The sequence below is a fragment of the Bison bison genome, unplaced genomic scaffold (assembly GCF_000754665.1).
Source record: "Bison bison bison isolate TAMUID 2011002044 unplaced genomic scaffold, Bison_UMD1.0 scf7180017864459, whole genome shotgun sequence".
NCBI lineage: Eukaryota > Metazoa > Chordata > Mammalia > Artiodactyla > Bovidae > Bison > Bison bison.
This window is the reverse complement of record NW_011495021.1, coordinates 2408753-2432508: the sequence shown is the minus strand read 5'-3', so window position 1 is coordinate 2432508 and position 23756 is coordinate 2408753. Positions and strand designations below refer to the sequence as shown.

Sequence of the window (23756 nt, the reverse complement as noted above, 5' to 3'; positions counted from 1 at the left end):
AAGAAAAACAAAGAAGATAGGAGAAGATAAGATTCGTAATCCCATCCCATTGGTATTTGACTCTGTGGTGGTGGTTTAGTTGCTAGGTCTCTGACTCTTTTGTGACCCCATGGACTGTAGCTCCTCTGTAAATGGAATTTTCCAGGTAAGAATTCTGGAGTGGGTTGCCATTTCCTTCTCCAGGGGATCTTCCTGACCCAGGGATCAAACCTGTGTCTACTGTCTTGGGAGATCAGATTCTTTACCACTAGCCCTTTCCTTCTATCATGTCTCTTCTCTATTCCCAGACATGTCTAGGGTTTTTCAGTGATGTCACTCATGCTCCTTCCATGTGGAGCTTCCTTTCCTTACTTCCTTCATCTCAAGATATCTAAACCCATCTAATTGTCAAAGTTCAGCTTAAAGCCTCCACTCGCCACTGGTCTTGCCTGATTCCACAGAGATCACTGTGCACATGTTAAGATATAACACTTGGAAATCATTTCTCTGCCCCAGGAATTCCAGCTCTTTAGAGCACCTTAACCATCTAAGCAAAACAGATACCAGCAGTAGACTTAGATATTTGAATTCTTCAGGGTTATTTTCTCAACTTTATGGCTAAAATTAAGATTCCACAAGTGGGAAATAAGTATCTGAAGAAAACCCAGTATTTTTCTTGACTAGATTTTTTTTTTTTTTTTTAGTGAGGTGTTCCACAGATGAAATTCATACATAAATAATTATCAAAATACTGAATTTTCCATATGTCCCTTAATGCAAACTAAAATGGTAATGTTTTCTTTTTTAAGTTTCCAGTGAGAAGGTGTCTATTGTTTCCACACTGTCAAGGAAAAAATATGAATCAAAATCACCTCTAAGAAGCATATATAGTGATTCTTCACTTCATCAATTTTGTGAACATCTCACTGAGTCTGTCATTTGCCATTTAATGTCAAGCATTTCTGGTAGCACCACAGATATTAGAGAAAAAGAGAAAACATCGGAAAGACAAAATGCTGCATTTAACACTATTATTTCAATTGATTCTCAAGTATTTGAGAGTAGGTCAATTTCTGTTGGAGAACTTGCCCTAAGTATCTCTGAAATCATCACTGAAATCCTTTTAAATAGTAACATCATAGAGACCAACATTGCACAGCAAATGTTTTCATTAACAAGAAAGTACACTTACTGCCCAGGAGTAAGTGCTGCTGATTTTGATGATCTCTTTCAGGACCTTTTAATAGGTGTGATTCATGTACTGTCCAAAGAAATAGGCTTAAATCATCACCTTGAAAATAGCGGAAGAAACAGACCATTTCCCATGCTCAGAAGTAATAGTATGCCCATTTGCAACAGAAGAAATACAATGCAAAGACAGAAAGGTTCCAGAGACTGGGGATTAGCTACTCACCAAATTGATCATATCATTCAAAAAAATAAATTAAATTATTTGGCACACAAGTTAGATAGTCTGGCTGGTAGCCTAAAAACTCATGAATCCAAAGAAATAGTCAACAGAGTTTTCAGTATTGTTTTAGATTTATTTTTACCAGATGAACAGCCAGATGAGGCTATGGGTTCTGAAATAAAAGCAAGAACATTTTTCTCATCATCGTATGAAGGGCAATATAATAACATACTTGGAAATAACTTAGGGCTCTCCCCTAAATCAGTTTTCCTTCTCAATGTTGTATGTGAGAAACTAATCAGAACACTTTTAGAAAAATGCACAAACTCTGTCTTTCTTGATAATTTTCCTCTTTCTGAAGAGGTATCAGCAGAAGAATGTCAACTTTTAAAAATACTTCAAAGTGTAGATGAAGAATTTGACTACTGTAATGGAACAATGGACTGGGAACAGTTTCAAGGGGATTATACGTCAGACATTTTGGAAAATCTGGCAGAAATGGATCCGGATTTATTGTCAACAGACTCTATGCTTACTATTATTTCCCACAGCTTGGTTAAATCATTGATGGATAAACTACATCACAGTATACAACTCCCCCAAAGTCCACCTTTTGCAAACAAGCATTTGAAGTATGGAACAAGAGAAATACAGCCTAGTTTTATAAAAGCAAAAAGGCCAGAATTAACAGAATTGGAACAAGGTAGAGGTTCTTTACGATGCATGAGTTATTATGGCCATGCTTTGACAGGACCCCTGAATAATCCCAGTGTAGTTAGCTCCAAAATACAAGCACCGTTTGGCAAGAAATATTCAGTAAATTTTGCTAATGTGCCACCTCTTAAAAGACAGGGAACAAAGGATATGAATACAATAGCCATCCATAATAAGCTTTATCCAGGAGATATGAACACAGGTGTTTATTCAGCCACATTTTTAGAGGACATAATTTCAGAACTGTTTTTTAATCTCTCTATTTCACTGTTGGGCAAAAATGAAAACATCATGGATGCCCAGCTCAATGAGATGAATACATTATTTGTCAACAGTATAGTGAATGAGTTTAATAAGGCAAGGGTCACTGTTTTACGGAATTCTGAAGAAAGGCTATGTTTTCCACCAATCCATAAAGAAACTGTTAGTAGGATTGTTGACTCAGTTTATTATGGTGTTTTACAGCAATATAAATCAAAAGTGACCTGTGGTGGTAATCTGGCATGTGACAGTACTTCAATAGCAGAACAAATAACTAATAGCATATTGTTAGAGATTTTGGACTACCAACTCCCATCTTGCTTCAGGGAAAAGCTCTTACACAATTCATATTACCCTCTCAGTGCTGAAATTATATTACAGAAACTTCAAAATAACCTGAGGGAATTTACTTCCAAACCTAGGTCTTTAACAGACTATAGCACCATGTTATCACAATCATTTTTAGAAGATATCATCAGAAGACTTTTAACTCAACTCATTCCTCCACCCAGTAAAGCTTCCTCTTTGGAAAACAAATATTTCGTGAGTTCAGATTTTAATGAAATGTCTACCTGTATAATAAATAAGGTTATATCAGCTATTTCAAAACATAAAATTTGGTTCACTATATATGATAATCAATATCTGTGTACAGGAAAAAACCTCCAGAAGATGGTGGATTCTGTTTATAGAAATATTATGCAAACCTATGACTCTCTTATTTCAATACAGAAAAGTATACTCAGCCGAAGCCCGATTTTGGTTGACCGAATAGCCAGTTTTATTATCCAAGAGATTGTTGAAAATCACCTTCAGCCATTTTTGTGTGGAGAAGGTTTACCTCGTCCAAAAACTCCTTCAGATGCAATATCGAATATGGTTAAACAAGTTCTCAATGAAGTCATAGAGTCACACAGACCCCAGACGCCAGCAGCCGCAGGTATTTACACTGAGACATTTGTAAGGGAAATTGTTGCCAGACTTTTATCAAAAATTTTCAGTCCAAAGCATAACACTGAAATTGAGCTGGAAAACATGACCCAAAAAATTGTAAACTCAGTAAATAACCATTTTGACAAAGCTAAAGTTCACCTTCTATGTAATGACAAAGAACAGTCTTACCCTTCTGTGGATACAGATATTGTGGACGAATTGGTCACCTCAGTTTATAGAAATGTTTTAAAACAGTATGGATTAGATCCTGAGTTTGATAAAGAGTCTGAAGACAGCAGTATTTTTGTGGAAAAAATTACCAACTTAGTTGTAGCAGCTATTTCAGATTACCTTTTTCATCCACTGTTTTCTGGGAATTTGTTATCTTCATATTCTCTTTCAACAACTGACAATATTGTTCAAGACATTCTTAGTAACATCAGTGGATCTACCATGCCAAGTCAGAGTTTATCTCCATATAACACCTTGCTGCCATACACATTTTTAGAAGACATGATCAGAGTACTATTATCTAGAATTTTTCCCTCTGCACATAGCATTGTTGCAAACAGAGAAATTCCGAAAGATAGATCAAAAGCTAATTTCAATGAAATTGCTTCAGATATAATCAGTGATATTAGAAGGAAAATTTCCCAACATGAAATTCGATTCTCAAAAGATGAAGAAGGAACCAAGTTTCTTTATTCAGAAGATGATATCCACCATCTCGTGGACTCAGTATTCAAAAATATTCTAAACTCTGAGTCTCAAGAATTAGTTGAGCCAAGTGTCACAAGTAGTAATGATGTTCTTATTGACAGGATAGCAGGTTTTATCATTAAATATGTCTGTCAACAACATCTTCAGCCATTTGTGGATGGAAAGTCATTACCTTCTTCATCATACACATATTTGGGCGATGAGAGAAGGCAGTGGTTTTATGCCAGTGTTTATTCCTCAGCTTTTTTGGAGGATGTGATTTCTGGGGTTTTAAGCAAAATATTCCACAGGGGGTTAGGCATCGTACAAACAAAATCAGTAAGAGATTCAGAAGATGAACTATTTGATAAAGCTGAAAAACTCGTACATTTCGTAACAGAGGAATTCTCAAGAGCTAAAGTTAGCATTTTAGAGAGTGCAGAGAAAAATTTATGTTTGCCTCCAGTAGAGAGAGATGTGGTCAAGAACATTATTGACACGGTGTACAGCAAAGTTGTGCAAGAATATGAAATGGAAATAATGCCTGATAAAAATTTTCTAAATGACACGAAGACACTGGCTGCAAAGATAACTGAAATCATCCTGGCTGAAACCTCTGATTTCCAAATTCATCCAAATCTTACAGAAAAGCTTCCATTTGGGTCACAATCCAAACTTAGTAGTGATATTTTGATAAAGAAAGTTCACCATGACATTACTAAATCAAGATCCCAAAGACAGGCTTCGACAATATATACTACTATGTTATCACATACTCATTTGGAAAAAATTGTGTCTCAGCTTATATCGCAGATGAGTCCATTGGTCTCCAGTACAGAACACCAAGATACTTCTCAATCAGACTTAAGTAATACAGTCATAAAACTGATAAATGAAATCATGTCAATAATTTCAAAACATGCAGTATGTATTATTAAACATGGGAATGAAAAACATAGTATGATTTCAGAAAAAGACATCCAGTCCATGGTTGATTCCATTTATGCTGCTCTTTCCTGTTCAAGTATATACCAATCTCTTACAAAAGATAAAAAAGATATAAATAATATACCTGTTTCAAAAATAGCAAGTTTTATAATAAAAGAAATCTTTAATCATCATCTTCAGTCATTTTTATCTGGAGATAAAACTCTCCTTTCAGCTGAAGTTGATCAAACTTATAAACAGAAAGTATTAGATCCTAAAGAAAAACAGTTGTCCTTCATCATGAATTCAGCTGTCTTTTTGGAAGAAGTAATTTCTGAACTTTTATGTAAACTCCTTTATGCATTCTCACACAATGTCTTGGCTGCTGAAAACCCAGATATAGTAAAAGGCAAAGTTACTGGCATTGTTACAACATTAGTAAAATCAATTGTTCTGGAGTTCACCACATCAGAGATTTTCCTTGCAGATAGCTTTGATGCTGATATGTGTTTTTCAGAAGGATATAAAGAAATGGTTCAAAGAACAGTCAGCCGTACTTATGAAAAAATATTAGATGAATATAAATCTCTGATTCAAATATATAGGGCTATGCAAAGTGACACTGCTTGTTTTGGAAGAAAAATATATAATTTCCTTTTGGAAGAAATTTATGACTGCCAGGTAAAGTCATTAATTTCAGGAGAATTAATATCTTCTTCCTCTTCTTCTCCTCAAGCTGATAAAATCATCAGAAATGTACTCAATGTCATCATGAGAGATAGCCATGCCTTGCCATCATGTATTACTGTGTTGCCATGTTCTCTTTTAGAAGATATGATTTACAAGCTTCTAGTGCATATCTTCCCTTTGACTGACACTGAAAGTGAACTAAAAGAGGAAGAGGTTTCAGATTATGAGTTCGTGGATGCAGCATCAAAACTAACTGATGAAATCATCAAAGAAATTTCTGAACATGAGATCTGTCTTGCTACAGCAGAGGAGAATGCAGAAAGTGTGCAATTAGAAGTGATTCAAGATTTGATTAACTCTATATGTAATAATATTTTGAAAAAATCTGAATTTCAAGCTGAAGTCCAGAAAGATGCAAACAAAAATGGAGGCTCATTCCTCAGTAAAATAGCTGGTTTCATTATGAAGGAAATCATGGATCATCATCTGCAGCCATTTTTACATGGTGAAGAATCATCCTCCCATAGCTTATCTAATTATGACCATGTCTCTGTACATACTATACCTGGTAAAAAAAAGACACAGCCTTCTCTATATTCGGCTACATTTTTGGAAGATGTAATTGTTGACCTTGTTCGCAAATTTTATTCTCTTCCAAGTATCACTGAAGAGATTAAGAAAAAAGAAAAACCAGAGCCAGATGTTGTGAGCTTGGCTATAAAATTTGCAAACTCTCTGATAGGAGAATTTAGGAAAAGTGAAATTAAAGTTCTACCAAATGCTGAAGAAATGTTTTCCTTTCCACCAATTGATAAAGAGACAGTTGATAAGATATCTGATTTTGTGTATGATCAGTTCATAGAAACTTATGGATCTAATGATATTCAGAAGAATGGTAAAAATAACATTGTTACAGAAATGATTGCTACTTTAGCCCAGAAGGCAATCTCTGCTTTCAAGATTCAACCACTTTTTTCAGGAGACTGGTCTTCTACTTTCTTTTCATTTCTAAATCCAGATAACATCACTCAAAGGGTTAAACACCTTCCACAGCAAACTTCTACACAGATAAACAGATGCTTAAAAGAGAATCAACTTACTTTATCAGAACAGTCATATAAACACACGTCTCTAACTTCAGACCAGAAAAATGTGTTGGATACTTTGGAAGTAGATAGAGGTGCAATGAGCAAAAGGAAAAGTTTGGAAACTAAAGAGACATCAATGAAAACAGGTGATATCCAAGACCCAGTGGTTACCTCTGTAACTAGTATTATGAAAAGCAATGTAGTTAACCTGTTATCAGGACCAGCTGCAGGTGTGGCCAATAAAGAGAATAAAAACAAAATGGGAATTCCAGTTCAAAAATACAATGTATCAAAAGTTACTTGTCCAACTACAAAAACTAAAGATAAACAGGAGCCATATTTGAAGGGAACACTCAAAAATAATGAAACTGACGAGAAAAGAATATCAGCTTCAGATAAGGAGGGGCAAGGTAAGGAGGTACACACACAAATTCTAGTAGCTACTGATGGTGAAAGGGAAATCTTTCAACTAGATTTTAAAATAGGCAATGAGAAGAAGGTTGACAAAACAAGAGAAAGTTCATTAAAAACAGAAGACAACCCCCTTCAGTTATCTTCTTTGATAGCCAAAGTGAGAAATACAGAGAACACAATCGAGAAACCTTCAGAAGCAGTTACCCAGAAGCCAAACGACGAGGAGAGGAAAGACTCTTCAGCTCAAATAGACATAAAGGAAGGAGAGTACTCAGATTATGAATTAGTCCAAAATGTCACTGAGAATATTTATGACAGTATCTTTGGAATGTACCATTCTCAAGAATCAGCTGATTATTTAAGACAACAAAGTCTTCCTAGTCATACAGCATCACCTATAACTCAAGCATTGCCTGTAACTCAAGAGATTGGCAAGGATTTTGCACAGTCTGTTTTAACAAAGGGTTTATCCCTCTCAGCCAACAAAAATCTCGGGGCCAAAGAGAAAGAAGAAAAAGAGAATGCAAGCAAAATAGAAAAAGAGAGGGAAAAGAAGAGAGGGGGTGAAAGAGAAAATGACAGCATGAAAGTTAAGGATATTAAAAAGGAACCTAGTAAACCAGACAGTCCTCAGTGCCCTCCAGAACCTGCGGTTTTCCCTGCTAAATTTTTAGAAGATGTTATTACTGAAATGGTTAACAAATTGGTATTTTCTTCCTCACCAGAAACACAAACATATGATAGATGTCAAAATGTATGTGATGATGAAAATCAAGATGAACTCTATGACACAGCTATGAGACTTATTGATTCACTGTTAAAGGAGTTTTCTGATGCTCAAATTAAGGTATTTAGGCCAGATAAAGAATATCAGGTTTTTCCTCCTGCAGATAAAGTGTCATCAGTTCCTAAGGAATATCCCAGGCATAAAGAATCAAATATAGATGAAGCACCATGCAACGTTAAGACAATAACTGTGGATAAGAGTCACACAATGACTGAAAAACCCTCTTCAAATAAGATACTTTTTTTAGATAAAATGTCATCAATTGATAAAACATTGGTCAACAAAGTTGTCCATGCCTCTGTGTGCAATATTTTGAAGGAATATAAATCTCAAGACTCCATTTGTAAGAATATAAAGAATAATGGGGGACATTTAGCAAGAAGATTAGCTAGTGCAATGATAAATGAAATTTTTCAACATAAGCTTAATTTGATATTGTGTGATGAGTTTCCAGTTTCATCATGTTTGCCTCTGGAAACTAAGGATGTTGTTAAAAAGGTCCAAAAAGTGGCTCAAACAGCCAGCAAAGAATGTCAGACATCATCACCATATACCATCATGCTGCCTCATGAATTTTTAGAGAATGTGATTTCTACTCTTTTATCTAAAATTTTCTCAACCGTATCAAACACCATAGCAGAAACATATGAAAGCAGCTGGTTTACAGAACTGGATTTCCTTCAAATGAAGTTATTAAGTACAGTTACAACAGAGATCTCCAAAGATGAAGATATGATTATACAGTATGTGGAATCCTTACATCCCAGTGATGATGAAACTATTCAATTAGTGGTTCAATCACTCTATGATAATCTCTTGTCACAATTTGGGTCACAAGAGAGTATACAAAATTGTGCAGCCAGTGGATGTAGAATTCTTTCAGAAACCATAGTTGACTTAATTCGACGAGAAGTGACTGGCAATCAGTTGCAGAACTACTTTTCTGGAGAGCTAACACCGTATCAGTGTGCAGAAGTTGACAATGTTGTTGAAAATATTCTTAAAGATGTGATCCAAATGGCTGACATTCCCCAGCCTCATCCATCACAGGCGTGTATACTGCCTTATAACATAATAGAAGAAATTGCTGTAAAATTTTTATCGAAGCTTTTATCTGCGTTTCCAAAGGTCAATAAGGAAAGACCCAAATCCCTAGAAACTGAAATGCAAAAAATAACATCAAAAATATTAAATTCAATACAAGAAATTATCTCCAAAAATAAGATTAAAGTTGTATCACCGGCAAAGGAAATACCTACTGCACCTTTGGCTGACAATGAAGCTATTGAAAAAGTAGTTAATTCTGTTTATACCAGTATTTTAAAACACTCTGGCTCACTCAATTCTATATTTAAAGATTTAATGGGTAAGAGTAATATCCTCTCTGATATAATAGGGTTTTTAATGGTGAAAGAAATTTCCAAATCCAAATTTCAACCTCAAGTACAGGAAGAATTATCAGGTCCAGAATTAGCTCTGGAAGCTGTTAAAATTATGGAAAAAGTAGTCAAAATGGTTGATGAATTTAAGTCCCAGGAAAAGTCTTCATCCAAAAAAGGTTCTATGTTAGATGCCACGTTTTTAGAGGAAGCACTAGCCTTGTTCTTGGCTAAAATAGTAAGGTTGCCAAGTGACTCAAGCAAACATGCAAAAAACTTATCAAAGCCTGAATTAAATAAAATTGCATCTCAACTGACAAAATCTGTGACGGCTGAAATTTCAAAGAGTAATATTAATCTTGTTGCTGCTGATTCTGAAGAACACTTTCTAAATCCAGAAAGTATAGAAATGGTTTCTCAGGTTATTGATTCTATTTATAGTAATGTACTACAACAATCTGGAACCCAAAAGGATCTTTATCATGATATAAAAAGTACAAACGGAGTTTTCCCTAAAAAAGTGGCTAATTTAATTATTAATGAAGTTTCAAATTTTCCCTTCGATTCAGCTAGTCCAAAGAATTCAAATGCTTGTTTCTTTGGAGATCTAGACATTAACAGAATTGTTGAAAAGGCACAAGAGCATGCTGTTAACATGATTCCTGACTTAAATAAAGAATCAACTAAAGATTCAATTGTAGAGGACTCTGCAATTAAAATAGTTCCACATGTTGGGAATAAACCCCTCAAAATAGATCCAAACATTATCTCAGAACACTTAGCAGTAATTTCTATAAAAACTCAACCCCTTGAGAAACTTCAGACGGAATGTTTAAAGAATACTGGACATAGCATAGCAGAACTGAGAAGAGCATCAATAGGTGGAAGAAGTTATCCCTCAGACACATGTACTATAAGAGAGTTGAAGAGAGAAAGACGGACCTCATTGAGCAAGACAGGACGACTAGATATAAAACCCTTTGAGGTAAGTATAAAAAGAATAGCAAAAAAAAGTGAGAAATGGTTGTTCTGTTCTGTTCCTCAGATGGATATATGAGAATGTGTTTTTTTGTTGTTGTTATTGTCCAACCCAATAGGAAAATTGGTGGCATAAGTTTATCTGTATAGTTATATGACTTACTGGGACTTGCCATTCCAGCTCTGAGGCTCATTCTAAAAGTCTCAGGCTAGTTTTCCTAAGACAATCAATTTAAACTTTAAGAAAAAAATAATGAGAATACAGGGATATACCCTTGACTGGCCTTCCCAGGTGGCTTAGAGGATAAAGAATCTGCCTGCAAATCAAGAGATCGGGTTTCAGTCCCTGGGTCAGGAAGATCCCCTAGAGAAGGGCATGGCAACTCACCCCAATATTCTTGCCTGAAGAATTCCATGGACAGAGGAGCCTGGCAGGCTATAGTCCATGGGGTCGCGAAGAGTTGGACACGACTGAACAACTCTCATACAAACACATACACACACACACACACACCCTTGACAGCAGAATTGTGCTGACTGAAATAATAATAAAACTATCTAAAATACATTTCTTATATACGGCTCTACAGCAGTAATACTACTCTTTTTACTTTTAGCAACATTTGTCAACACACATCAGAATACAAACTCTTAGATTATGCTAGTTTCTTATTTCACTTTAATAGTCTTCCTCAGGTTCTTCTATAATCTCAAGAAGTGTTAAGTTTCTTCTTATCCTTCTTCTAGATTTAGCTGCTTTAATGTTTCCATATTTATGAATCTGTTTCCTCTGTTTTAGTCCCTAATTCTGCTCTGCAGTTCCATATTTAGGCCCCCAATATATTAACCTAGTGGAGACTTTAAAATGCAAAAATGATGTCCTTGTTACAAGGAAACTGTACAACTGAGGACAAAGGATGGTCTGGCCAATGGAATCACACTAATCTACACATTTTTATCAGAGCCCCTTGTACTGACCGTGTTCTCTCATAAGAGGACTGAGTGTGCTGAGGGTATAATCTGTTTGGAGAATGAGCCAAGTTTTATAGAACTATTCTCCCTGGAGCAGACACTTGAAGTAAATTTTCTCCAGCACTGTCCTGTAACCCATTGAACTAGGTATCAGGGGTGTTAAATATGTTAATTGGCACTTACGTTTTCATACCCAAGAACTGAAATTATTATGGGAAGACATACTAATTTAATCTTTGCCTTAACTTTTTTGAACCAGATGAGTCTTTTCAAGCTCTAAAAGTTATTCCTTACATGGATTCTCATCATTTTCATCAGCATATTTTTTGGTAGTCTTCATTCATATATATATGTAACCCCTTAGGAGTAAAATTTGTGTTCAAAGACATAGAATAATATTGCTCAAAGGTAGTTTTTAATTATATGTAGAATTGTCTGTCACAAATCTCACTCTTGGTTACCATTCTCTTTCATTAAGTCATTTATAGACCACAGAAAGCAGGAAGAGAATATTTAAATGAAAATAATGGCCATTTTTCTCTTAAGGGGGAGAAAATTCATCCAAAAAATAAAGTACAAATGAAGCAGACCTAGACAACTCTGATAAGACATGATTTGAACCAGTCTGGGTATCAATGTTATCAATCTCCTGCACAGGGACAAAAAGACTAAAGAATAGTAGATTAGAGCAGAGAATCTAGGTATTTGTTGGCTGTGCCCCAGGGCTTTATTTCCTGTTTTGAGATACCATAAATTCCTAACACACTAGCCATGTACATATTAAAATTATATATATTAACAAAGCCAGATAGAATGATTTTGGATTTTCTAAACCACTGCCTGCCCTGCACGCCCCCCGCCCAACCCCACCAATAACACAGAAAATCAAAACTGATTGTGTTTTAAGTTCTTAAGGAGACTGTTTGTATATTTTGTTTCCATAGAAAATATTCTCTTCTGGTACCAATATTTTAAAAATTGCCTTGCAGTGTTCCAAAGGAATGCTGATGTCTAGGATTAGGAACAATTTGGAGGTTCTGTGGCACCATCAAAGGCTACTGAAATGGGGATGTTATATTACTCAATAATAATTGTCTTTTCTTTAGACATTTAGATCTGTCTTTAGACATTGAAAATGAAAGGTGAGATTTGCCTAGGGAGGTGAGGAAAAAATGAAGACTTATGTTTTGAAGATTCTTTTGGAAAATATATCCAGAGAATCAAGAGTGGAATGATAGAGATTAAAGAGTCAGAGACCTTCACAATCTTGGTCATTCATCATTTTTAAAAATCAAGAGCAGATAATACACTGCTTTTCTATTGAAAATATGTACATTTCAGTTTCTCTTTGATAACCTATCTACAGTTTTAGAAAAATATATCATCATGTCTACTTCTCTCACCAACTTCCAAAGTAAAAGAATAAAAAAAATACATGATGCAACAAGATACAAAGTTTAAGCAAAAAAAGAAAAAGAAGAACCTGTGTTAGTCCTTCATTAAACTCTGGAGTAAATTATGGTAGATTAATCAAATGGTATGATAGATTACATACAATCTCTGAATGTAAAAGACATGATACCAACAAATATTTCTTAAAATTTTCATGTTTCTTTTTTAAAATATTGCTAATGTAAACATAGTATCTGAAGATATTATTTTACATTAAAACTAGAAATCAAACTGAAATAGCTCTTTTGTAATAGAATCACAGGAAAAGTGATTGAGGCATTTGTTTCTGATATTCATTATACCTTCAATTCTAGGCTGTTTGCAGAAATTCATTTCAGAATATAAGAAAGCCTGATATCACCAAAGTGGAGCTTTTAAAAGATGTTCAGAACAAAAAAGAACTTATCCTTCGGTTAGTAGCTCATGATATTGAGCAGGAAATCTCAGAAAGTACCATAGAAGAGGAACTAACTTCATCTGACGAAGATGAAGTTGTTTTAAGAGAGATTGTACAAGAACACTCAGGAGAAAATATTGAAGATCAAGTAAAACATTCCACAAAGCCAGTAGAAAGCAAAGTCGTTTCTCCCAAGCCAACACAAAGCACAAGCAGTCTGAAAAAGTTTTTTTCACTAAGTAAATGTTGTCAGGCCACATCCAATGCAAATGTTGAAAATACTGGAACAGTGTCAAATCATGTAATAGAAGCTAAGAATGGACAAATTAAAAGAACTGTTGCTGAACTTGACATGTCCCCCTGCTCAGGAACCTTCACTGAAACAGATTCTACTTGGGAGGAAAAGTCACAGAGTAAGGTGAGTGAGAAACATGACTCTCAATAACCAGATGTCTGTGGAAAGAGTAGAGGTCTTCAGAGATTCTGTCCAAGTATGCACCTTAATTGAGTAGAAAGGAATACTGAAAAGGTTCCAGATATAGTCTCTTCCTAAATCTGGCAACATTTACAGTATGCAAGAAATGCATACAGTATGCAAGAAATGCATACAATATGCAAGAAAAATTTACAATATGAAAGAAACGTTCTAAAAAAATTTACAACATGCATAGAACACAATTGTGCGCATAGAACACAATTGCATATAGAACACAAAACAGATAATGGAAAGAGACGTAGAATAATTAGAAAGCCAAGGATGACAGAAAAGGAAGCAACTTAAGAGAAATGAAAGTTAATTATTTACATATTTTAGAAGATTTCATCCCTTTTATATTTTGACTGGTAAATACATTTTCAACAAGTAGGGCAGGACCAGAAGATGGGTCGAGGTAGGAGGTAATTTAAAAAAAAAAAAAAACTTCAGATTGGGTTTCAATCCCAACTCTGTCTTTAATAGCTATGCATCTTTTGGGCAAGTTACATAGCTTTTTTTTTCAATATGTTGCTTAACCAACTTGACCAAAGTTAACACGTTAATAAAAATATTTTAAATATCATCCTTGCAATCAGCCCATAAACCCCTCTATATTCATGGAGAACAACTTTCATCCCTAGTACCAAGTGCCTCACATAGCATAATGGTTTGGATTTCAGTGACTCTTTGGGTGGTCCTTGTTCAAAAATGTATACCAAAGTATGTTTTTGAAAAGTATATATGATTTAGGGTTTCCTGGTGGGATAATCCTATTGATTATCCTTTTGACATGATTCCCAAATTAACACAAAAGCTGAGATGAACCAGAAACAACAGATACAACTCTGTTCAGTTCAAAAGCTTCCCAGGCAAATCATCTTAACACATACTCTAAACTATTTGCTGGGAATCTATGTGATTACATGACTAGATGCAGTCTGCAGAATAGTTTTCTTGAGCCTCATTCAGAAGTACTGACTTCATAGACAACTAAAGAATTGTTATAACATTAACAAAAGTAAAAATGGATTGTATGAACAGTAATCCCAGTAATAGTAGTCTATTTTTTCAAGATTATAATAGACACAACACTAAACGTGTTCTTATAAAAGTTATGGCCTTAAAATCACACATGACTTCCCAACCAGATCAGAGTACAGGTTCACATGATTGAGTTGACAGTCTTCTGAACTGACCAGAGTTATATCTCTGTTCTTTTTGAACTGTTTCCATAAAATACCTGTAAAGTACAGAATTGGAAAATCATATACATCAAACTTTGTGCTACGTTTATCTTTAGCATTTACTCAAACTTCAGTGTTATTGTCTAGAACCTTTCACTAGCTATTTCCTAAAAACTATATTGGAAAAGGACATTTTACTTAGAACTATAGGTTCCATCCATTTTTAAGTAACCTCTGAAACTTTTTCTAATTATAGTGTATGTTAAGAGGGGAGAATATGCCAAGTATATGGTGAAGTGCATATCAAATGTAATACATGGCTTGCATTTTTCCAGAAAGAAGAAAAAATCCTTACTACTGAGCCGACACATTACTTCATACACAGAATTATGAGTTCATCTTCATACAACCAAGAAGATCTGATTTCATATGCCAGGTATATGAAATTAAAGCAATATAAAATAGCAATCTGAGATGAGGGTAATGCTTCTGGGAAGACTGAAGTCCCTGGTAAAACTTGATTGGGCAAGTATTCAATCCTATAACTTCCTTCACTCCTTCTTATCCTTTCCTCCCCTACCTCTCCACTGTGCTTCTCTAAGGCCTTTTCATTCTGTCTGATGCCCCATTCCTAGTTACTTGCCCTCTACATTCTTCCTAGTCTAACAGTGTCTTGAATTAAGAATTCGCTAATGTGTTATAGTTTTGTTTTGTTTTTTAATCTGGAAGATAGTGATATGAATGCAACCCAGTGTCTTTCAGCCCAAAGGGTTCCTACTCAAATCTCTTTAAGTAATTCAATGTTCCAGTATGTATGAAGAGAGGGAACAGTGTAAGTTGGAGCATTCAGAGATGAATTCTAGGAAACAATGTAGTTTGATGTGGGTCTGTATATATAGACAGCATTTACATGAGAAGGCAACCCAAGTTTGTATGATTATCAGAGCAAAGTCTGAACTGTTTAGCTGTGAGATCAGATTGCCAACATTTACTGAACCATAGAGAAAGCAAGGGAATTCCAGAAAAAAACATCTACCTCTGTTTTGACTACACTAAAGCCTTTGACTGTGTGGATCATAACAAACTGTGGAAAACTCTTAAAGAGATTGGAATACCAGACTATTTTACCTGTCTCCTGAGAAACCTGTATGTGAGTCAAGATGCAACAGTGAGAGCCCTGTATGAAACAGCTGATTGGTTCAGGACTGAGAAAGGAGTACAACAGGGCTGTCTGTTGTCACCTTGCTTGTTAACTTATACACTGAGCACATCATAAGAAATGCCAGGCTGGATGAGTTACACAGTGGAATCAAGATAGGCGGGAGAAACATCAACAACCTCAGATACACAGATGATTCCACTCTAATGGCAGAAAGCAAGGAGGAACTAAAGAACCTCTTGATGAGGACGAAGGAAGAAAGTGAAAGAGTCAGCTCAAAACTAAATATTAAAAAACTAAGATCGTGGCATCAAGCCCCATTACTTTATGGCAAATAGAAGGGGAAAAAGTGGAAGCAGTGACAGATTTACTCTTCTTGGGCTCTAAAATCACCGTGGATGGTTACTACAGCCATGAAATCAGAAGATGATTGGTTCTCAGCAGGAAAGCTTTGACAAACATAGACAGTGTGTTGAAAAGCAGAGACATTACTCTGCCAACAAAGGTCTATATGTCAAAGCTATGGTCTTCCCAGTGGTCCCATATGGTTATAAGAACTGAGCCACAAAGAAGGCAGAGCGTCAAAAGATTGATGCCTTCAAACTGTGGTGCTGGAGAAGACTCCTGAAAGTCCCTTGAACAGCAAGGAGATCAAACTAGTTGATCTTAAAGGAAATCAACCCTGAGTACTAATTGAAAGAACTGATGGCTGAAACTGAAGCTCCAGTATTTTGGTCACCTGATGTGAAGAGCCAATACTTTGGAAAAATCCCTGATGCTGGGAAATACCAAGGGCAAAAGAAGGGGGTGTCAGACAATGAGATGGCTGGGTGGCGTCATCGATCCAATGGACATGAACTTGGGCAAACTCCAGGAGATGGTGGGGAACAGGAGGGTCTGACGTGCTGCAGTCCACTGGGTTGCAAAGAATGAGAAACATCTGGGTGACTAAACAACAGCAACAGACTTGAAATCTAATTAGATTTCTAATCTAATTATATCTAGAACAGAAGTTGCCTAAAATTATTCTTAAGTTTATAAGAGTATTCATAACCTAGAAACGGAAGTATCTCTATTGTGGGAGAAGCAATAGGTATAAATAGAAAAATCTACCTGGTTATAATTTTTCCCCACACAGCATGATGCAATTCTTTTGACATACTATTTTGGGACATTTGTTCCTGGCCAAATTATTGCCTCTTGTTCCTAAATAATGATTGATTGTATTAACAGACAAAATTAGTAATGCAGGTACCCCTCTATTATTTATATCAGTGAAGACAGAGGGCACAGTTGATACCAAATAAAAGTCAATTTAGAGTGAGGTAGGAGAAGGCAATGGCACCCCACTCCAGTACTCTTGCCTGGAAAATCCCATGGATGGAGGAGCCTGGTGGGCTGCAGTCCATGGGGTCGCTGAGGGTCAGAAATGACTGAGCGACTTCACTTTCACTTTCCCCTTTCATGCATTGGAGAAGGAAATGGCAACCCACTCCAGTGTTCTTGCCTGGAGAATCCCATGGATGGGGGAGCCTGGTGGGCTTCCATCTATGGAGTCGCACAGAGTCGGACACGACTGAAGCAACTTAGCAGCAGTAGCAGCAGCAGCAGGCCAAAAAAATGCAAACCCTTATTTTCTTGTAGAAACAAAAATAACTAGAGACTGATAAAACAACTTCACAAGAGCTCTAGAAACCGATCAAGTAATAGCATCAACCAAGGGAATGCCCAAAGAAAGGCCACATTCAAAGTGGCAGAAAATTCCACAGACTTTTCTTATCATTACCTAAGCCCCTTCTGCAACATGATGTGGCATAGTTGGGAAGAAATGGCCCAATTCTCAGTTTTTTCTCTTGAAGTGGAAAGAGCAGATTGGAACTTATTTGCAATGTTCAGATCTATCTGTGGACTACCTGAGAGACTATTTCTGTCTCACCTGAAGAAGCACAGATTGGGAATGATGGCATAGTTTGGATCTAAGCCTGGAAGCCACAGAAGTCAGTAGATGGATGCCATGGTGTATGGAAATCACAAGGGACTACAGATGCACAGACACCTGAAAGCAAGAGATTACAGACACAGGGAAGCCACAGAACAGCTAAGGCCCTTAGAAGAAACCTCGGATATGCAGATGATCACCCTTATGGCAGAAAGTGAAGAGGAACTAAACAGCCTCTTGATGAAAGTGAAAGAGGAGAGTGAAAAAGCTGGCTTAAAACTCAACATTCAGAAAACTAAGATCATGGCATCTGGTCCCATTACTTCATGGCAGATAGATGGGGAAACAATGGAAATAGTGACAGACTTTATTTTCTTTGTCTCCAAAATCACTGCAGATGGTGACTGCAGCCATGAAATTAAAAGATGCTGCTCTTTGGAAGGAAAGTTATGACCAACTTAGACAGCATATTAAAAAGCAGAGACATTGCTTTGCCAACAAAAGTCCGTCTAGTCAAAGCTATGGTTTTTCCAGTAGTCATGTATGGATGTGAGAGTTGAACTATAAAGAAAGCTGAGTGCAGAAGAATTGACGCTTTTGAACTGTGATGTTGGAGACAACTCTCAAGAGCCCCTTGGACTGCAAGGAGATCAAACCAGTCAATCATAAAGAAATCAGTCCTGAACATTCATTGGAAGGACTGATGCTGAAGGTGAAACTCCAATACTTTGGCCACCTGAAGCAAAGAACTGACTTGTTGGAAAAGACCCTGATGCTGGGAAAGATTGAGGGCAGGAGGAGAGAAGGGGATGACAGAGGATGAGATAGTTGGATGGCATCACTGAGTTGATGGACATGAGTTTGAGTATGCTCCAGGAGTTGATGATGGACAGGGAGGCCTAGCATGCTGCAGTCCATGGGGTCGCAAAGTGTCAGACACGACTGAGCAACTGAACTAAACTGAGAAGAAATATGATGATACTCTTAGCAAACAAAACATTTAACAGCAGGTCGGGAAAAGTGAAAAAGGAAAAGCAAAAGTACATACATAGGCCCAGAAGGACATAGGCCCGGAACAAAATGAACACCTGAAGGCTTTACCTCCGTCTGTTCCCAAGGTTCCCCGTTCTGCTAGTTAGTGAAGGGTTTCTACACCAATCTCCAAAAGCTGGAAGAGATAACTGTTTCTTTAAATGCTCAAATTCCATCATAAGATCACAATGTATATTAAGAAACAAGAAAATTTGGCACATTTTTAAGAAACCAAATAAATCCTCAGAAAATGTCCATGGAAAAGCACACCAAATGGACATATATGACAAAGAGTTTAAATAACTGAAACACAAAGACCCAAAGGAAGTCAAAGGAAAAGTATACCAAAAAAAAATCATACAAATAAAAAGAGATTAAAAGCTGTAAAAAGGAACCGGTCAGAACTAACAAATTCTGTAACTGAAAAATATAGCAACTAAATTGTAAGATTCACTAGATGGGCTCAAAAGCAGTCACAATCAAGCAGAAGAAATAATCAGTGAATTTGAACACAAGTCACTTGAAATTATTGAGTCTGACAAGCAAAAAGAAGAGGCTGAAAAAGTGAACAGATTCTGTAGAACTTAAGGGATATCAGCAAGCATACCAATACACACACACCCACACACACACTATGGTGAATTCCAGAGAAATGAGAGAAAAAGGGCAAGGGGATTATTTTAGGAAATATGGCTAAAACCTCCTCAAATTTGTAAAAGCATGAATATACAAATAATAAATTCAGTGAATTTTAAGTAACATAAGTGCACAGAGATTACCTGAGACATAATCACAACCATCAAAAGACAAAAAGAGATTCTTCAAGTGGCGCCGTAGAAATTGCTTGTACAAGAGATCTCCATAAAACTGTCAGTAAAACTTTTAGAGGGAACCTTGCAGGATGGAAGGCAGTAGATTATATATTTAAAGGGCTAAAAGAGAAAACTGTCATGTGACAACTCTTATTACCAGTAAAAAATACCCTTCAAAGTGAAAGAGAAATCAGAACATTCTAAATTAGAAAATGAAATGCAAGAAATGTTAACACAAGTTCTTCAAATTGAAACTAAAGGATGTTGGATGGTAACTCAAAGCCGTATGAAAATTTTAAATTCTCTAGTAAAGTTAAATATATGGACAAATGTAAAACCAGTATTATAATAATTTTATGTGGATTCTTTACTATCTGAGCCACCAGGGAAGCCCAAAGACTAAATGGAATTTATATAAAGCCACAATTTGGGATAGCAGTAACAAAGGGATGGCAGTTGATCTATCGAGGAGTAGAGTTTTTGTATGCAACTGAGGTTAAATTGGTATCAGTTTAATTATCATAACTTTAAGATGTCATATGTACTCTCTGTGTTAACAACAAAGAAAATAACTATAAAATATACATGAAAGGAAACAAAAACGGAATCAAAATGTGTCTCTGTAAAACCTCAACTAATAGGAAGGAAGCAGCAGTGGAGCAAATGAGGGATTTCATTCTTCAACATAATAAAGGTAGTATCTGACAAACTTATAGCTAACATTATGTATAACCATGAAAAGCTGAAAGCATTTCCTTTAATATCAGAAAGAAGACAAGGATGTCTACTCTGTCCAGTTTTATTCAATAATAGTTGACACTCTCATCACTTCTATTCAATATATTACCAGAAGTCCTAGTCAAAACAATTAGGCAAGAAATAAAAGGTATCTAAATTGGAAGAGAATTAAAATGAGTTCTGCTCATAGATGATATTATCTTATATGTAGAAAACCAATGATGCCATACAAAAAAAAAAAAATACTTTTAAGAGAAATATATGAGTTAATCAAAGTTGCTAGATATAGAATTACCCAGAAGAAAACCATTGCATTTCTATACTCCAGTGAAAACTGAAAAACATACCTGGAAGAAATTTAAAAAGACACAAATTAACAGAAATATTCTGTTAAGATTTTAAAATAATACCCGAAGGATTGTGCACATTAAATGGAATCCTTATAAAAATTCTGACTTTTTACAGCAAAAGAAAAAATACATTTGAATATTTATATGGTATCTCAAAGGACTTCCAGTAGCCAAAACAATCCTGAAAAGAAAGAACAAACTTGGACTCCTTGTTACAAAACTTATTACAGAATCATGGTAATCAAAGCAATGTGGTGCTGACATAAAGACAGATATGTAGACCAATGGAATAAAATAAATAACCCAGAACAGATCTTTAATATATCAAATACTTTTTGATAAGCATCCCAAGACCATTAAATGGAGAAAAATGTCTTTTCAACAGATGGCGTTGGGAAAACTAGATAACCACACACAAAAATGAAGTTAGACCTTTACCTTATACTATGTAGAAAAACTAATTCAAAATGGGTCAAAGACACCTAAGTAAACTATAGAATTCTTGTAAGAAAACATAGAGGGAAAGCCCATGACATTGGATTTAGCAATAATTTCTTGGATATGATACTAGAAGTACAAGCAGTAAGAAAAAAATTAGATAAGTTTGACTGTATCAAAATTAGAAATTTTTGTGCTTCAAAGGAGAGTAAAAAGTCAGCACATAGAATGGGAGAATATAATTGCAAGTCATATATCTGATAACGAAGTACTATCCAGAATATATAAAGAACTCCTATAACTCAACAAAAACAAAAAACAACCTGATTAAAAAATTAGGCAAAGGGCAGCTTGAATAGATACTTCCTCAAAGAGGATATATAAATGGGCAATAAGCTTGTAAAAAGGTCCCCAGCATCACTGATCATTAGGGAAATGCAAATCAAAACCACAATGAGATGCTATTTCACACCCATGAGAATAGCTATAATCAAAAAACAAATTTGTTTTTTCATAAAATAACATGTTGGCAAGAATGTAAAGAAGTCAGAACCCTCGCACAATGCACTGGGAATTTAAAATGGTATAGGCACTATTGAAAACAGTATGAGAGTTTGTGAAGAAAAAAAAAAATTTAAGAGTTACCATATGATCCAGCAATTCTACTTCTGGGTATATACTCCAAAGAATTGAAAACATGGACTCAAACAAATATTTTTATATTTATATTCATAGCATCATTATTCACAATAACCAAATCTTGGAAGCAACACAAGAGTCCACTGATGGATGAATGGATCAGCAAAATATGGTACATAATTTCAACAGAATATTTCTCAGTTTTAGAAAGGAAGGGCATCCTGACAAGGACACGTCACCTTGAAGACACTATGCTAAATGAATAAGTCAGTCACAAAGTAGCAAATTTATGATTCCACTTATATGAGATACCTAACTAGTCAGATCACATAGGCATAAGGTAAAATATGGGTTCCAGGGGATGGAGAGAGAGGGATGTACAGTGTTAGTATTTATGAATAAGGATTTATGAGTACAAAGTTTCAGTTTCAGGGGGAAATGAAGAAGTTCCAGAGATGGATGGCGGTGATAGTTGCACAGTAATGTGAATGTACTCAAGTATAAAACTGTACACTTAAAAATGGTAAAGATGATAAATTTTATGTGTATTTAACTAGAATTTTAAAAGTGGGAAGAAAGTCAATTTAAAAATAATCTGCATTTGATTTGGAAACTCAGTGATACATTATTCCAGGTTTACCTCTGTATGGAGAATGAGGACAGATTGTGATTTTACTTAACCAGTAATGTCTTGATTGATTAAATACATTAAAAAATGAAATGTTCTTTTTCTCTTCTGTTTTAGTGAAACTGAAGATTATACTGCAGAGAGAACTAAAATTTTGGAAGGTTGGATTTATTCTTTTTCTTAATTTAAAGTAGAAACTATTCAGAAGGATACTCTACTGCTCTGATCAGTTTTTTTAAGTTATCAAGCCTGAAGTTGATACAACTTTTTCCTATGAGCTTATCTACTTTTAGAAAGGATCCAGTACTATATCATGCAGATGTTAAAATAAGTGAACTAGTTTATGTTATTATTAATGATGTTGGTCAAGAATATGATGTGATAAATGAATTTATGTTTACCATGCTCCTGTGAGAAATATCCACAAAATCAGGGTGTATATCATAGATTCTAGCTGAACCAGAAACCATGATACTAGGATTTAACAATTTATTTGAGAACTTATTCTATCTTTGTGCTTAACCAAATCAAAATGTACCCCTAAAAAAGGCCTTAGAGCTAAATTCATATGTTTACATTTAAATGTGGCTAGTATGGACCTCACATTTTTTTTTTTAACCTATAATAATATTGAGTGCTTAGAACATTTGTGTGAGGACTATCCAGCACTGTATTTGTTGAAACCTCAGGTAAGTGATATGGTTCTAACAGTGGTAGCATGTCCAAGAATTTGAGTTTGTGCCTACTATATGAAGTGGCCTTTAAATCTGAACCACAAGTTTACCCTGGGTATTTTGAACATACAGCTCACTCAAGGTGTTACTTAAGAAACATTCTCTCAGCTTGAGGGAGGAAATCATTTTTATTAAGATGGTTCATAAAATAACAGTAAGTACACCAGAATTCTGTAAACATACTATCAGATCAGATCAGATCAGTTGCTCAGTCATGTCCGACTCTTGGCGACCCCATGAATCAGAGCATGCCAGGCCTCCCTGTCCATCACCAACTCCTGGAGTTCACTCAGACTCATGTCCATCAAGTCAGTGATGCCATCCAGCCATCTCATCCTCTGTCGTCCCCTTCTCCCCCTGCCCCCAATCCCTCCCAGCATCAGAGCCTTTGCCAATGAGTCAACTCTTCACATGAGGTGGCCAAAGTACTGGAGTTTCAGCTTTAGCATCATTCCTTCCAAAGAACACCCAGGGCTGATCTCCTTCAGAATGGACTGGTTGGATCTCCTTACAGTCCAAGGGACTCTCAAGAGTCTTCTTCAACACC

General features: G+C 35.7%; 1 protein-coding gene across 1 annotated transcript in view; it reads left to right on the top strand.

The window, feature by feature from the left end:
• The window catches only part of FSIP2 (fibrous sheath interacting protein 2), a 149008-nt gene that overhangs the window by 110026 nt on the left and 15226 nt on the right, over positions 1–23756 (top strand). The window contains exons 17-20 of the mRNA XM_010859740.1: positions 789–10267; positions 12999–13499; positions 15076–15176; positions 22593–22636. Of these exons, the coding sequence (XP_010858042.1) occupies positions 789–10267; positions 12999–13499; positions 15076–15176; positions 22593–22636 (10125 nt within the window). The remainder of the gene's footprint in view (positions 1–788; positions 10268–12998; positions 13500–15075; positions 15177–22592; positions 22637–23756) is intronic.